At 43.2% G+C, this 16,296-nt stretch overlaps 1 protein-coding gene across 1 annotated transcript in view; it reads left to right on the forward strand.

The window, feature by feature from the left end:
* Nucleotides 1–5,176: 5,176 nt before the first annotated feature.
* cct5 (chaperonin containing TCP1, subunit 5 (epsilon)) overlaps nucleotides 5,177–16,296 on the forward strand; it is a 37,523-nt gene continuing 26,403 nt past the window's right edge. The window contains exons 1-4 of the mRNA XM_068010265.1: nucleotides 5,177–5,359; nucleotides 8,793–8,853; nucleotides 11,325–11,489; nucleotides 11,889–12,087. Of these exons, the coding sequence (XP_067866366.1) occupies nucleotides 5,255–5,359; nucleotides 8,793–8,853; nucleotides 11,325–11,489; nucleotides 11,889–12,087 (530 nt within the window). The 5' untranslated portion in view covers nucleotides 5,177–5,254. The remainder of the gene's footprint in view (nucleotides 5,360–8,792; nucleotides 8,854–11,324; nucleotides 11,490–11,888; nucleotides 12,088–16,296) is intronic.

Genomic DNA, 16,296 nt, shown 5'->3' on the forward strand with positions numbered 1-16,296 from the left:
CCCCTGCAGCAAGACCTGGACTACATTCAGGCTTGAGCTGGTAAGTGGCAAGCAACAGTCACAACACACAATGCCAAGCAATGACCTTCTCCAATGAGAGTCAAACCACCTCCCCTTGACATCCAATAGCATTGCCATTGCTGAATTCCCCACCATCAACATCCTGGGGGGTCACTGTTGACCAGAAACATAACTGGACCAACCATATAAATACTGTGGCTACAATTGCAGGTCAGAGGCTGGGTATTCTGTGGCAGCTAACTCACCTCCTGACTCCCCAAAGCCTTTCCACCATCAACAAGGCACAAGATGAGCGCAGCTCCAACAACACTCAAGAAGCTCGACACCATCCAGGATAAAACAGTCCACTTGATCGACACCCCCATCCACTACTTTACGACTTTAAACATTCACTTCCTCCACTGTGGCAGCAGTGTATACCATCTATAAGAGGCACTGCAGCAACTCACCAAGGCTTCTTCGACAACACCTCCCAAACATGCAACCTTTACCGCCTAGGACAAGGGCAGCAGGCATATGGAAACGCCACCAACTGCAAGTTCTCCTCCAAGTCACACACCATCCTAACTTGGAAATATAGTCACGTTCCTTCATCATTGTTGGGTCATATCCTGGCACTCCCTACCTAACGACCACTGTGGTTGTACCTAGACCACATAGACTGCAGCGGTTTAAGATGGCTCACTACCACCTTCTCAAAGACCATAAATGCTTGCCTTGCCAGTGACATCCACATCCCATGAATGAATTAAAAAGCAAATCTCCCTTTCCATCATAGCACAAGTATGTAAAGAGTTCTTCTGTTCAAGCTCTCTCTGTGCAAGGCTTGACCTGATCAACATTTCTGATTCTCTTTCAATGTGCCTGTAGAATTGGATGTGGGAAATGTATTAAATAGTAAAAATAACATTGGAACAAATGAGAAGAAATTGATTTACAAAAAATGAGTGGAAGGAGGAAAAGATCAGAAAGAAAAAAGTTAATACAAAAGGTAAAATAAAACAAAATGAGCAATGAAAAAGCAAGTGTGTGACTGGAAGGCTCACAGAAGACACAAACTGAAAAACATACTCAGAAAAATGTGAGCCAAATAATACTTTGGGAGATACAGCACATAATTACATGAAGAGAAACAAATTTTAATTTCCTTTTGCCTGTCAACTAAACAACAGGAACCAAAGTACTTTCCATTGCAGAAACAAAAGCTGGAAATTCACTGCAAGTCATTCCATGAAAATGGGAAAGACATCAAGGTGGTTCTGCTTTATCAAAACATCAGAAAGACACAGGCTCCCTTCCTAAAACATTAAACTGTCTTCAATTTTCAAACACAAAGCTAACTTCTTTGTATTTCTAGCATTGTAATGAAGATGTCCAACATTCTCTTTAAGAGCAGGGGCATTCTCCTGGTGACCTGGTCCTTCACCCAACATCATTAAAACAGATGATCTCATGCGGGTGTAAAAGATCTCATGCGGGACCTTGCTCTGCATAATTTGATTGCCAAGTTTGCCTACAATGACTCCACTTCAAAAAAGGATTTTATTTGTTGTGAAGTATTGTGGGGCATATTGAGATCCCAAAGGGTGCTGAATAAATGCAAGCTATTTCTTCTTTGCAGGTCCTTGGACTAATTCTTCCCACCTGCCAGCACCAACTTCCACACTCTGCTTTGCCAAATGTAGCCCAAAGCCAACTACAATAGCAGAAAATGCTAGAAACACTCAACAAAATCTATGTGTCCCACAGGGTTGGGGTTGCTCTGGCTGCCTACCTCTCGCGCTGTCCTGCCTGTCCCCGGGCTGTGCCTGCCAATACACTAGAGGTGACAACCCAGAAAATGGAGTCAAATGGACACACACACAGAACATTATGATTTTGTTTTATAAGTGTCCTTTTTGATTCACTTTGTTTAAATTACTTTATTACTTGTGCCTCCTTAAAGCAAAGCAGTACGCAAAGCTTTTTCAAAAAATACATTTTATTCATAAAATTTTGCAAAGGTATGTTATATAACAGTTCAAATTTGACATTACATAAAATATGATACAGTTCAATTTCTTTCAATATAGTATGTGGCACTGAGGTGCCTCACTTCACTTACCATTACAGGTTATATTTGCAATATGGATTTCATATCAAACATTCTCTGGTGCATATAGCTCGAGAGGTTTTCCAAGGGTTCCAGCCCCTTGCTGTATTATGGCAGGAGGGCCTTAGACTGTGGCCTTTCTGCACTGAGCCTTTGCAGCGGTTGCCCCAAGCTTTAGTGCGCCCCTTAGCACGTAGTCCTGAACCTTGGAACGTGCCAGTCTACAACACATGGAAAGCTCTTTGCACTGAAACACCAACAGGTTTGCGGCAGACTAAAGAGCGTTTTTCATTTAGTTGGCGCTTCTCTAGCAGCAGTTGATGTTTGTCTCAGTGCACATCCCTGGGAAGAGCCCGTAGAGCACAGAGTCCTGCATTATGAAGATGCTTGGGATGAAACTCAACAAAAACCACTACATCGCTTTCCAGACATTCTTTGCAAAGGCACATTCCAGTAGAAACATAGAAAAAATACAGCACAGGAGGCCATTCAGCCCATCGTGCCCGCTGAATAAGTTATCCACCCAAATTAATCCCACCTTCCAGCACCTGGTGCATAGCCCCGCAGGTTACAGCATATTAGGTGCACGTCTAGGCACCTTTTAGAAGAATTGAGGGTCCCTGCCTCCACCACCAATCCTGGCAGTGAATTTCAGACACCCATCACCCTCTGGGTGAAAAGGTTTCTCCTCATGTCCCCTCTAATCCTTCTACCAATCACCTTAAATCTGTGTCCCCTGGTAACCAACCTCCCCGCCGGGGGAAACAGGTCCTTTCTGTCTACTCTATCTAGACCCCTCATAATTTTGTACACCTCAATCAAGTCACCCCTCAGCCTCCTCAATTCCAGGGAAAACAACCCCAACCTATCCAATTTTTCCTCATAGCTGCAACCCTCAAGCCGTGGCAACATTCTTGTAAATCTCCTCTGCACTCTCTCCAGAGCAATTACGTCCTTTTCGTAATGTGGTGACCAGAACTGCATGCTATACTCCAGCTGTGGCCTAACCAGCGCTCTATACAGTTCCAGCATCACATCCCTGCTTTTGTACTCTACACCTCAGCCAATAAAGGAAAGCAATCCATATGCCTTCTTCACCACTCTATCTACCTGTCCTGCCAACTTCAGGGACCTGTGGACATGCACTCCAAGGTCTTTCACTTCTTCTAACCCTCTCAATATCCTCTCGTTTATTGTATATTCCCTTGCTTTATTTGCCCTCCCCAAATACATTACCTCACACTTCTCAGGATTGAATTCCATTTGCCACTTTTCCATCCACTCAACCAAATCACTGATATCATTCTGGAGTCCACACTATTAACTACACGGCCAATTTTTGTGTCATCAGCAAATTTCCCAATCACACCTCCCACATTTAAGTCCAAATCATTAATATATACCAAACAGCAGAGGACCCAACACTAAGCCCTGTGGAACACCACTGGAAACCACTTTTCATTCATAAAAACATCCGTTGACTATTACCCTTTGTTTCCTGTCACTGAGCCAATTCTGGATCCAACCTGCCACCTTCCCCTGTATCCCATGGGCTTTCATTTGACTGACCAATCTGCCATGTGGGACCTTGTCAAATGTCTTACTAAAATCTATGTAAACCATATCCACTGCACTACCCTCATCAATCCTCCTTGTTTCTTCTTCAAAAAACTCAATCAAGTTAGTAAGACATGACATTCCCTTAACAAATCCATGCTGACTATCCCTGATTAATCGGTGCCTTTCTAAGTGACAGTTTATCCTGTCCCTCAGAATAGATTCTAACAATTTACCCACCACCGAGATCAGACTGACTGGCCTATAATTACCTGGCTTACCCCTCGGACCCTTTTTAAACAATGGTACAATGTTCGCAGACCCCCAATCATCTGATACCTCGCCTGTGTCTACTGAGGATTTGAAGACGATCCTCAGCACATCCGCTATTTCCTCCCTGGCTTCCTTCAACAGCCTGGGATGCAAAACATCCGGTCCTGGCAACTTATCCACCTTCAGGGATGTCAGATCCTCAAGCATTTCCTCTCTCATTCTGCTTACCTTATCTAATATTTCATACTCCTCTTTAACTACAAAGTCTGCATCAACCCTGTCCTTTGAGGAGACAGAGGACAAAGACAGTCAAAAAACTCATTAAGAACCCTATCCACATCTTCTGCATCCACGCATAAGTTCCCCTGTACATCTCTGATAAGCCCTACCCTTTCCTTAGTTTTCCTCTTACTCTTAATGTACTGATTAAACATCTTTGGGTTTTCCAGCAGGAGGTGGACAACGATTTCTTCCCCACTGCAGCCACCTCAATGGCAGCATAAAGAGGCACTGAGACTCCAGGCGTACATGATGCATCCAACAGGGATGGCCCTTTTCAACACCAGCCAGCTTACGTCTGAGTTCTTGTTTGAAAGTTCTGGCGATGAGACATTCTGCCAAATGATGCAGACGCACAGAAAAGTGGCCATCAGCATGAGGGCCACATTGGGTACGTTCCCACCACCGTTTCCCACCCCCATCCCCCTATCTAGAGTTTTGAACATCGTTTCCCTGTGGACCATAGACAGTCCATTTTCAATCTCCAAATAAAGTGGAAGATGACTCAGGTGACCACCGCAGCACAGGGTATGGGCCAGACCTGGGCCACTTTGAGCAACACTGAAACTGCCTTGCACCTGATGGCAAGGATTTTACCCACAATGGAGAGGGAGTATTGCTCTCACATGCCCTGTTTCTGTTTGACCTTGGTTATATGCTCCTCTATTCCTCTAAGGTAACCCAGCCTCATCTCTCCCAACCGTCAGACGAGAGCTTCCGCTAATCTCGCGAGAACCTTCAGGGTTTGAGATCAAACCATTATTCCCACCCCCCAGTTATATTTCACTGAAATTATTACTTAGATCCTCAACTCTTAAATATAATAAAATCTTGATTTTATTCGTTAATCACAGAAATAAACGGCGGTTGAAGCTGATAGTATTTTCCAGACGGTAATGTGCCGACCCCGCCCAGTGAGTGGTGCGGTCTGTTGGATGGTTCCAGAAGTCTCAGCTCGAGCTCCCCCACCCCCTTCCCTGCGTGGTGACGGAGGGAGTTGGAACTGCCCTGTTGTGAGGTCCGATCGCAAGTATGTCTGCAATGGGGACACTCGCTTTTGACGAATATGGCCGGCCCTTCATCATCATCAAGGACCAGGATACCAAGTCTCGATTAACCGGGCTGGAGGCGTTGAAGGTAATAGGAAAGGCTCCGACCTGGCTTCTCGCACACACGTGTGGTGTCGGCTTAGGCGGCCTAGAGCGCCGGCGGGGTTTAGTTTAACGGGGATGTGGTTACTCTGTGTCTGGATCAGCTGCACCGTGGCTGTTGCTCCCGCGGATTTCCCCGGTCTCTTCTGACCTGAGACCCGGGGTAAAGTGGCTTATTCCGGCGACTCCGTTTAAGCACAGTTTGTATTTAATGAGTGGATGTAGCGGGAAACTTAGTGATATGGCGACTTCCTCCACGTTCCGTTCGGCGTAAGGATAATGTGGACACGGATACTCGGCGAGCAACAAACACCGGGTGTGTTTCAGTGCTGTAGAAAAATGCTGCATCGCCGTCTCATCCTCGATTTATCCATTCGTAGAAATCCCACTGGGTGGGGAGGGAGTGAAGACTCGCCAGCCCGCAACTCTTTGTTCCGAAGCCTAATTAATAATTTAGTAACTTCTATTTAGTCAGGGATTGAATATTCTAAAGTAGATGGGAATGTGGTACTTTATACTTGGACTGAGTCATGTAGAATTATAGTTTTAACTCCAATTCGCGCACGTTTGATCATAAAATTCAATTTGGCTTAAGGTATCAATGAAAAGTTTGCTTACAACCTTGTTAAAGGAGAGCAAATCTCTAGGAGAGTAGTTTTATTGCAGTGTAAGAAAACAAAATGATTTTGATTCGAAGTTAGTTTCATTCCCAGACTTATGACGTTCGGCACTCCGCTCAACGCTTACTGTTCCTGCGTTACTTAAATTTACCTAGATTTTCTTCACGTGTCCCAGAGAGACTCCATGCAGTAAAATAGAAGTTGGCATTTCAGACTGACCTGGATGTGGCTAAACTGGGAGAAGTTTGTAATGTATTAGCTGAATACACAGAAGTGTCTGGATATTTTGGGGTCATGATTCAGTTTGGTTTGGTACGCTAACTTCCTTGTTAATGAATTGTTCCACTCTGTGCATTTCTTTTTTGTTGGAAGTGATTCAAGTGGGAGCCGAGATCTGAAATGACTCCTTGAAGGTAGTTAACTAGGTCCCTTGCCCCCTATTTTCATTGTTCCACTCTTGAATTTACTGACTTGCTGGCAGAACTGTAAGTACCTTGTCTAACTGGCTGTTGTTCTTATAAGTCTAACTTGGTGTTCACAGGCAGTTTGACAATAATAGATTAACCTGGTTTTGTCCTTGCCTGATACTCATACCTGTTCTCTTTCCAGCTGGAAATGCTGAGTATTGATTGCAAATGGAAACCTTGGCTCATGTTTTTGGGCCTGTGTTAGTCCAGGAGTACTGAGAGCAATTGTAGAGCAGGTGGTATCAGCTAACTCAGCAAAAAGTTCCTAATCTGCACACCAATAGCACATAAATATGCGTTTACACGCATGCATCAGGGAAGCTTTCTCATCTTTGATGATGGAGCACATCGTGAAAAATACCTTCAGTACTATCATCGTGAATATACATATTGTCATGCTAGGCCCCCACCTGCCAAGAATGAGGCACATTAATTTTGTCATGAACCTTGATTTTAAACTGTTACTGGAGTGAGGAAAGGACTTGTTAAACAGATCAGCCGTGGCTGGAAAATATATTTGCATATTAACAGACGGTAATTGGAAGGACAAACACATTCCCTAACACATTCAACCCACAATGGACCTTGATCACCAGGTGATACAATCCAAGATGTGGTCAGACCAGTTACTCAACGCTTGGCAACTTGGGTTTTTCTGAATTGTACTGTTTGAACTGAGAAAGACTGTTTGCTCCTGAACTGAGAAGATCTCTCCTGTCTGCTCCCATCTCTTTCTCACAAGCCTTTGAATCCACTGAAGGCACACGAACCCCGAGAGAGCAAAGTCTCCTACAGCGAACAAGGTTTAAGAAGAATACTGGGCCCCAACAAAAAACAAGATCTACCTACAATCTACAGTGAGCTTGAAGAACTGTAACAAAAACTCTTCAGATATTGCTTCCAATGTTTACACTTTATTTTTCTTCTCCTTTCTGTCTCTATTTGCATGTGTGTACTGCGTATGCATGCTAGCGTGGGCACATCGTGTATCCGTAGGCGTTAACCGAATTAGAGTTTAAGTTGAAGTTTAATAAATTTCAACTTTTCTTCTTTAAACCTAAGAGAGCCTGTTTGTTATGGTTTCTTGGCCTTATAATTGGAAATCAGTGAACAAGGATTCACCAAGGGGGAGCTAAAACGTGGTGTGTTTAAAATTAAACCATGTTACAGTAAGACCAGGTGAAGGCTGAGAGGGACCCCTAGACACCTTTCTCACTTGGTCTGTAACACATATAAAAGAAGAAAGGAAGGACTTGTATTTATCTAGCACCTTTCATGATCAACAAACGTCCCAAAGTTCTTTACATCCAATGAAGTACATTTGAAGTGTAGTCACAAATCATCCTCAACCCCTTCCCGCCCCCAAAAAAGGGTAAGCAAATAGGATTGACACATTAACAGAAGGCTTTATACTTTAGGGGGAAGGAATATAGAGAGATACAGAGCCAAGGTGGGAAGAGGTAATTGAAGTAAAGGAGGCTTATGAAGTATAAACATTGATAGACCATTTGGATAAAAGCAAAATACTGCGGATGCTGGAAATCTGAAATAAAAACAAGAAATGCTGGAAATGCTAAAGGTCACTGACCTGAAATGTTAACTCTGCTTCTCTCTCCACAGATGCTGCCAGACCTGCTGAGTATTTCCAGCATTTCTTGTTTTTATTTTAGATAGACCATTTGGTTTCTGTTCTGTAGATTCTATGCAAACCACCAGATGTAAATTTGGTGACAGCACTTTATTCTGCATCCATATTAGACTAGCTAAAATATAGGGAATCTATTTTGCATGATTAGAGTCAGTCATACAGCACAGAAACACGCCCTTCGGCCCATCATGTCTGTGTCTGCAATCAAACACCTAACTCTTCCAATCCCATTTTCCAGCACTTGGCGCATAGCCTTGTATGCTATGGCATTTCAAGTACTCATCTAAATACTTAAATGTTGTGAGGGTTCCTGCCTCTACCACCTCTTCAGGCAGTGCGTTCCAGATTCCAACCACCCTCTGGGTGAAAACATTTTTCCTCAAATTGATTAATTGACATAATAACAGCTTCATCTTGTGCGGTAACAATTACTGTTTCTTGACATAGCATAAGTTTGCCAGTTCGTAACATTTTAACACCAACATTAGCACCTTTAAAATGGGCAAATGCCAATTTAGAATTCTAGGCACTCTGTGATGTTGAATCAATACATAACTAAAAGTCAGTACCATTTCCTTTGAAATACAGGATGGCTTTGAGTCCTTTCAAAAAGACTAGAGTTTTAACAGGTGTCTCTAAGTGAATATTTGAAATAGAATTCTAATATTTTTGCTTTCATTACAGTCACATATTATGGCAGCAAAAGCAGTGTCAAATACACTGAGGACATCACTGGGACCGAAGGGTAAGCTTTCAAATTGAGTTTTAGAGAAAGCTCCATTTTGAAATATAAAACAATAGACAAATGTCTTCACTTGGAACTCCAGAGTCTGAAGCAAATAAAATTCTATTATATTCACACTGTCCAATTTCTTGCAGGCTGTACTTAAGAACATATGAACAGAAGTGGGCCATTCAGTTTCTTGAGCCTGTTCCACCATTTAGTGGGATCATAGCTGATCTGTATCATAACTCCATGTACCCTCCCTAGCTCCATACCCTTTTTACCTGTGTCACAAATTCTTCAATATCAGATTTAAAATTATTAATTGAGCTAGCATCTGTTTTTTGCGGGAGAGGAGTCCACACACTTCTACCATCCCTTGCTCGAAGGAGTGTATCCTAATTTCACTCCTGAAAGGCCTGGCTCTGATTTTTATGATTGTGTCCAGTTGTCAAATTTATATTAACATTTATAAATTTCATATTTAAGGGAATTGAGGGATATGGGAATAGTGTGGAAAGATGGTATATCTGCCATGATCTCGAATGACAGAGCAGGTTCAAAGAGCCAAATGGCCTACCCCTGCTCCCATTTCTTATGTTGTCCTAGACTCCCCTACCAGCCAAAAGCATTTCTCTACTCTATCAATTCTTTTCAAAATCCTTAAAAGCCTCAATCAAATCACCATTAACCGTCTATATTCCAGGCAATAAAAGACTAGTTTATATAATTTCTCCTTATAATCTAACCCTTGAGCCCTGATCACATTCTGGTGAACCTGTGCTGCACTCCTTCCAAGGCCAATATATCCTTTTTAAGGTGCAGTGCCCAGAGCTGTGCACAGTGGTTTAACCAGGGCCTTGTATATCTGTAACAAAAGTTCCCCTTTTTATATTTGAGCCCTCTAGTTATGAACATTAACATTCTGTTAGTCTTTTTGTTTTGTTTTTTCTGTATCTGACTACTATATTTTAGTGGTCTGTGTACATAGACCCCATAATCTGCACAGACCTAGCATGTTACCATTTATTTAAATGGTACTCTGATCTATCCTTTTCTCAGTCGAAAATGGGTAACCTCGCACTTAGCTGATTTGAAATCCATCTGCCACAGTTTGCCCACTCGCTTAATCTATCAATGTCTCCTTGTGATTTTATGCTCCCTCTACACCATTTACTATATCACTAAACTCTGTATCATCAGCAAACTTGGATATATGGCGCTCTATTATGTTAGCTATGTCATAATAAGTAATGAATAGTTGAGGCCCCAACATCACCAGTCACTTTCTTCCCCTATTGCTATCTTCTACCCCCTAACCAGTCTCCTAACAAGTCAGTAATTTGTCTTCAATTCCATGAACTTTAATTTTAGCTAAGAATCTCTAATGTGGAACCTTATCAAATGTATTCTGGAAGTTGATATAAACTGCATCCATTGATGTTTCGCTGTCTACTACTTTAGTTACTTACTCAAAAAATTCAGTTAGCTTCTTTAGACATGACTTAACTTTTACAACTCCGTGTTGGGTCTCTAATCAGCTCAAACTTCCGCCCGGTCAGTCTGCCCTTTATTATAAATTCCAATCCAGTCCCCATAATAGATGTTAGACCGGGGTGGGGGGGTCCAACCTTTTTGCTTGAGGGACGACTTTACAGATTTTGTTCTACAAATTTCAGTAGGATAAAGGCATTTGACTCTGCTTTTATCCCCATTTTAAATTGTTAAAACTATGATTTTAACTATTGTTTCTGACTGAGGCCTTGCACACCCCCTCCAATTTATTAGCTTACTTTACATACATTGTTGCACTGAACCTTTCATTGCATTATGAAACTGTGTTTTGCCATCCATTGATAATGATGTGAAACTGGTGTGTGATGCGCAAGTACATGTGATGCGGCGCAGTGGTTAGCACCGCAGCCTCACAGCTCCAGGGACCCGGGTTCGATTCCGGGTACTGCCTGTGTGGAGTTTGCAAGTTCTCCCTGTGTCTGCGTGGGTTTTCTCCGGTTTCCTCCCACAAGCCAAAAGACTTGCAGGTTGATAGGTAAATTGGCCATTATAAATTGTCACTAGTATAGGTAGGTGGTAGGGAAATATAGGGACAGGTGGGGATGTTTGGTGGGAATATGGGATTAGTGTAGGATTAGTCTAAATGGGTGGTTGATGTTCGGCACAGACTCGGTGGGCCGAAGGGCCTGTTTCAGTGCTGTATCTCTAATCTAAAAAAAAATCAAGTAACATCTTGATGCAGGTTTTTGACCTAGGTCCTCTGCAATTTTATTGTAATTGTATATTATTTGTGATCTGTGGAAAGAAATATGACCGTTTGCTGGTAGAAATTGAGTAGATCAATAATATGGCTTTGCAAATATTGTTCCTTTGTTCTTGTCTGTCTTGATATTTTCCAATGAAAAGAAAGTTAGTACAATTTGTAACTCGAGTTGGAAGCTGGTGGTCATACATTTGTTGTCATTCTTCCATTGCAGGGCTTGACAAAATGATGGTGGACAAGGATGGAGAAGTGACAATCACCAATGATGGTGCTACCATTCTGAGTATGATGGATGTGGAGCATCAAGTTGCCAAACTGATGGTGGAGCTTTCCAAGTCTCAGGATGATGAAATTGGTGATGGTACCACTGGTGTCGTTGGTAAGTTGGAGACTGTTTGTGTAAATGTTTTTAATTGAGTACATGTAATGCTATCAGTTTGTTTTGGAGTTGTTGAAACTCTGGTTATTGTTTGCAAAATACTTTTCAGATGAATTTAGTAGGATTCAAGCAAAAAGAAAATAAGCAAATCCTGGTTATTTGGAGAAATCTGTTTTCCCACATTTCAGTATTATATTTTAATATGCTACATACAGTTAAAATTTTTGTACAGAATCTGAAAATGTTCTAATTGTGAATACTATACACAGATTTTAGTTGTTCCCTCACCTTCCATACCTCTCGCTGGCGCCCCCCCCCCCCCCCCTCCCAACCAAATGTGATTCATCTAGAAACACTCTATATGAACTGTACTTCTAGAAGTTTAAATCTCTTTCTCAGTTCTCGCTGGTGCCCTGTTGGAACAAGCTGAACAGTTGCTGGACCGTGGTATTCACCCAATACGCATAGCTGATGGTTATGAGCTGGCTGCTCGCAGTGCTATTGAAATACTGGATAAGATCAGTGATAGTTTTCCTGTAGATCCAAGCAACAAAGAACCCCTTATTCAAACAGCTATGACTACACTTGGCTCTAAAATGTGAGTATGAATTGTATACTTTGTCTAGGTTGATGGTGGTGAGACGAAGTAAACAATATTATAGTTTTGCAGACTTCCCAAATGCAACTTGTAATTGTGGACATTTAAAAAGGAGGTGATAGCTATTCATCTTAGCACGGGGAAGGTTTAATTGGTACATGGATATTGTCATGCAATGTTATGAACATACATACGATTTAGGAGCAGGGGTAGGCCACTCGGCCCTTGAGCCTGCTCCGCCATTCATCAAGATCATGGCTGATATTGTAACCTCAACTCCACATTCCCACCTATCCCTGATAACCTTTCATCCCCTTTCTTATCAAAAATCTATCTACCTCTGCCTTAAAAATATTCAAAAAGTCTGCTTCCACCACCTTATGAGGAAGAGAGTTCCAAAGACTCACAACCCTCGGAGAATAATTTTCTCCTCATCTGTCTTAAATGCGCGTCCCCTTACTTTCAAATAGTGACCCCTGGTTCTAGATTCTCCCACAAGAGGAAACATCCTTTCCACATCCGCCCTGTCAAGACTTCTCAGGATCTTGTATGTTTCAATCAAGTCACCTCTTGCTCTTCTAAACTGCGGATATAAGTCGAGCCTGTCCAACCTTTCCTCAAGACAACCCGTCCATTCCAGGTATTAGTCTAGTAAACCTTCTTTGAACTGCTTCCAACGCATTTACGTCCTTCCTTTAAATAAGGAGACCAATACTGTACGAAGTTCTTCAGATGTGGTCTCACCAATGCCCTGTATAACTGTAGCATAACCTCCCTACTTTTGTATTCAATTCCCTTCGCAATGAACAATAACATTGTTAGCTTTCCTAATTACTTACTGTACCTGCGGATTAACCGTTTGCGATTCATGCACTAGGACACCCAGATCCCTCTGCATCTCAGCTCTGTAATTTCTCGCCATTTAGATAATATCCTTTTTTATTCTTCCTGCCAAAATGGACAATTTCACATTTTCCCACATTATACTCCATTTGCCAGAACTTTGCCCAATCACTTAACCTATCTATATCCCTTTGTAGCCTCCTTATGTCCTCTTCACCACTTACATTCCTACCTATCTTTGTGTCATCAGTAAATTTAGCAACCATACCTTCGGTGCCTTCATCCAAGTCATTTATATAAATTGTGAAAAGTTGAGGCCCCCAGCATTGATCCCTGTGGCACGCCACTCGTTACATCTTGCCAACCAGAAAATTACCCATTTATGCCTACTCTCTATTTCCTGTTAGCTAGCCAATCTTCTATCCATGCCGATATGTTACCCCCTATACCATGAGCTTTTATTTTCTGCAATAACCTTTTGATGTGGCACCTTATCAAATGCCTTCTGGAAATCTAAGTACGGTACATCCACCGGTTCACCATCACAGCATGTGTTACTTCTTCATAGAATTCCAATAAATTGGTTAAACATGATTTCCCTTTCACAAAACCATGTTGACTCTGCCTGATTACCTTGAATTTTTTGAAGTGCCCTGCTATCATGTCTTTAATAATTGCTTCTAACATTTTCCCTATGACAGATGTTAAGCTAACTGGCCTGTAGTTTCCTGCTTTCTGTCTCCCTTTTTGAATAAAGGAGTTGCATTCGCTATTTACCCATCTAATGGAACCTTCCCCAAATCTAGGGAATCTTGGAAAATTAAAACCAATGCATTAACTATCTCATTAGCCACTTTTAAGACCCTAGGATGAAGTCCATCAGGACTCGGGGACTTGTCAGCCCGCAGCTCCAACAAACTTTGTGGATCATTTATTAGCCAGTCTGAGACTGGCTTTAGCAGTGTTGTTAGAGCTGCTTATATGGATTTTGGAATGACCCACCCCCCAATTGTTGTGCCAAATTGTTCCTTAAAAGTTGCCTCAATGACTTCGTGCAGGACATTGATTACTCTGTGTGAAGAACTTCCTGATATCTTTACTAAATTTACCTTCTGTAATTGGAACTTGTATCCCCTTGTCCTAAACTCATAATTTAACAAAGTAATACATTTGATTTTGCCATTTTTCCTCTTGGCTATCTTGTCTATCTCTATAACACAACCCCTCAAATACCTCTTTTCCAGGTTGAAGCATTCAAGTTTCTCCATCTTTCCTGGTAACTCTGATCTCTTGACACTAGAGATTAGCCTCTTGGGTCCTGTTGACCAGAACTGAACTGGTCTGATCAGAGCACTGTATCACAATTTAATTAATCACAATTTTTTCTGCCTTGCATTCCACTGCTTTTGTTCTGTAGTTCATCACGCCATTGACTTTGATCTTTGCTCTGCACTCCGGCTCAGAGCCATTGAGCTGGAGTGCAAGTTAGAGATATTTGGAAACAAAAGGGAGGCGGGGGGAATTTCTGGATGATTTTATCCAGAACACAATCATATCCCAGAGGAAAGCACAGTTAAGGAAGGGGAGGATACAACTGTTCTGGAACCACAGCCAGAATTTTACCTTGTGGCGGTGGCCACCCTACTGGCAAAAAAAGTCAGGGGTGAGCCTGCCGGGTCTGGAAGCCGCGCTGTAATTTGATGGCCTTGGTCGGCACTTGGGATCTCCTGCCTCCCAAGAGCTGCCAGCCAATCAGAGGGTCAGCCGCTCCTCAGTCCCAGCAGTACCACTGGGAGTGGTGGCCACTGCTGGGATTGCACCCAGAAAGAGGCGCCAGCATGGATGCCGGCCTAAAACAGGTGAGTGGAGGTTGGGCATTGCCGGGGATAATTGGCTGGGCCTTAGCGAAGAGGGTGGAGGTGGGAATGTAGGGCGGCAGGGGGGAGTAGTTTTAAGGGGATCAACCTGTGCTGCTGGGGGGTGCCCTCCATGGAGCACAGGTATTACTAGACTGCCTCCTCTGGTGACAAGGTGCCCATCCACAGCTGATGATATACCAGCAGCGGCAGAAGTAGGCCTTTAAGTGACAATTAATTGGCCACTTATGGGCCTTAATTGGCCTGCAGCTGGAGGGTCATTTGCCACCTCCCCCACCACTGGTAAAATAGCAGTGGGAGCAGGTAGGCGACGGGAACACACCACCCAAACTATTTTATGCCCTCCCCACCCAGCTTGCTCCCAGGGGGTGCGTAAAGTTCCAGCCCAGATAGTGGGGCTTAGGAGAGGTTGAAATGGAGGTCATGCAGGCACTGGTTCTGCCCAATAAATACGATACGATACACTGGCTAGCCCCATCCCCCCCCCCCCCCCCCAGTGAAGACGAGGAGAAAGATGGAAGGACCACAACACTGCAGTCAAGGCACTGTGGCTAATAAGGCTGTCCAAGAATGGTGGGGGGAGGGTGTCATTGGGTAGAGCAGAATAGAATTGCAAAGGTCATGGGAGATTCTATAATTATGGGCACAGATGGTGTCCTCGGCAGATTTTGGAAAGGTGCAGAAGTAACAGAGTTGTTGTCATGGGTGACTTCAACTTCCCTAATATTGATTGGAACCTCCTTAGTGCAAATAGTTTGGATGGAGCAGTTTTTGTCAGGTGTGTCCAGGAAGGTTTCCTGACTCAATGTGTAGATAGGCCGACTAGAGGAGAGACTATGTTGGACTTGGTGCTTGGCAACGAACCAGGCCAGGTGGCAGATCTCTCGGTGGGAGAGCATTTCAGTGATAGTGATCACAACTCCCTGACCTTTACTATAGTCATGGAGAGGGACAAGAGCAGACGGGATGGGAAAATAATTAATTGGGGGAGGGGGAATTACAATACTATTAGGCAGGAACTGGGGAGCATAAAATGGGAACAGATGTTCTCGGAAATGCACGACAGAAATGTGGAGGTTGTTTAGGGAGCACTTGCTGCGACTGCTGGATAGGTTTGTCCCGATGAGGCAGGGAAGGGATGGTAGGGTGAAGGAACCTTGGATGACAAGAGATGTGGAACAGCTAGTCAAGAGGAAGAAGGAAGCTTACTTAAGGTTGAGGAAGCAAGGATCAGACAGGGCTCTAGAGGGTTACAAGGTAGCCAGGAAGGAACTGAAGAATGGACTTAGGAGAGCTAGAAGGAGACATGAAAAAGTCTTGGCGGGTAGGATTAAGGAAAATCCCAAGGCGTTCTACGCTTATGTGAGGAACAAGAGGATGGCCAGAGTGAGGGTAGGGCCGATCAGGGATAGTGGAGGGAACTTGTGCCTGGAGTCGGAGGAGGTAGGGGAGGTCCTAAATGAATACTTCGCTTCAGTATTCACTAGTG

Source organism: Heterodontus francisci, chromosome 2, assembly GCF_036365525.1.
Source record: "Heterodontus francisci isolate sHetFra1 chromosome 2, sHetFra1.hap1, whole genome shotgun sequence".
Taxonomy (NCBI): Eukaryota; Metazoa; Chordata; class Chondrichthyes; order Heterodontiformes; family Heterodontidae; genus Heterodontus; species Heterodontus francisci.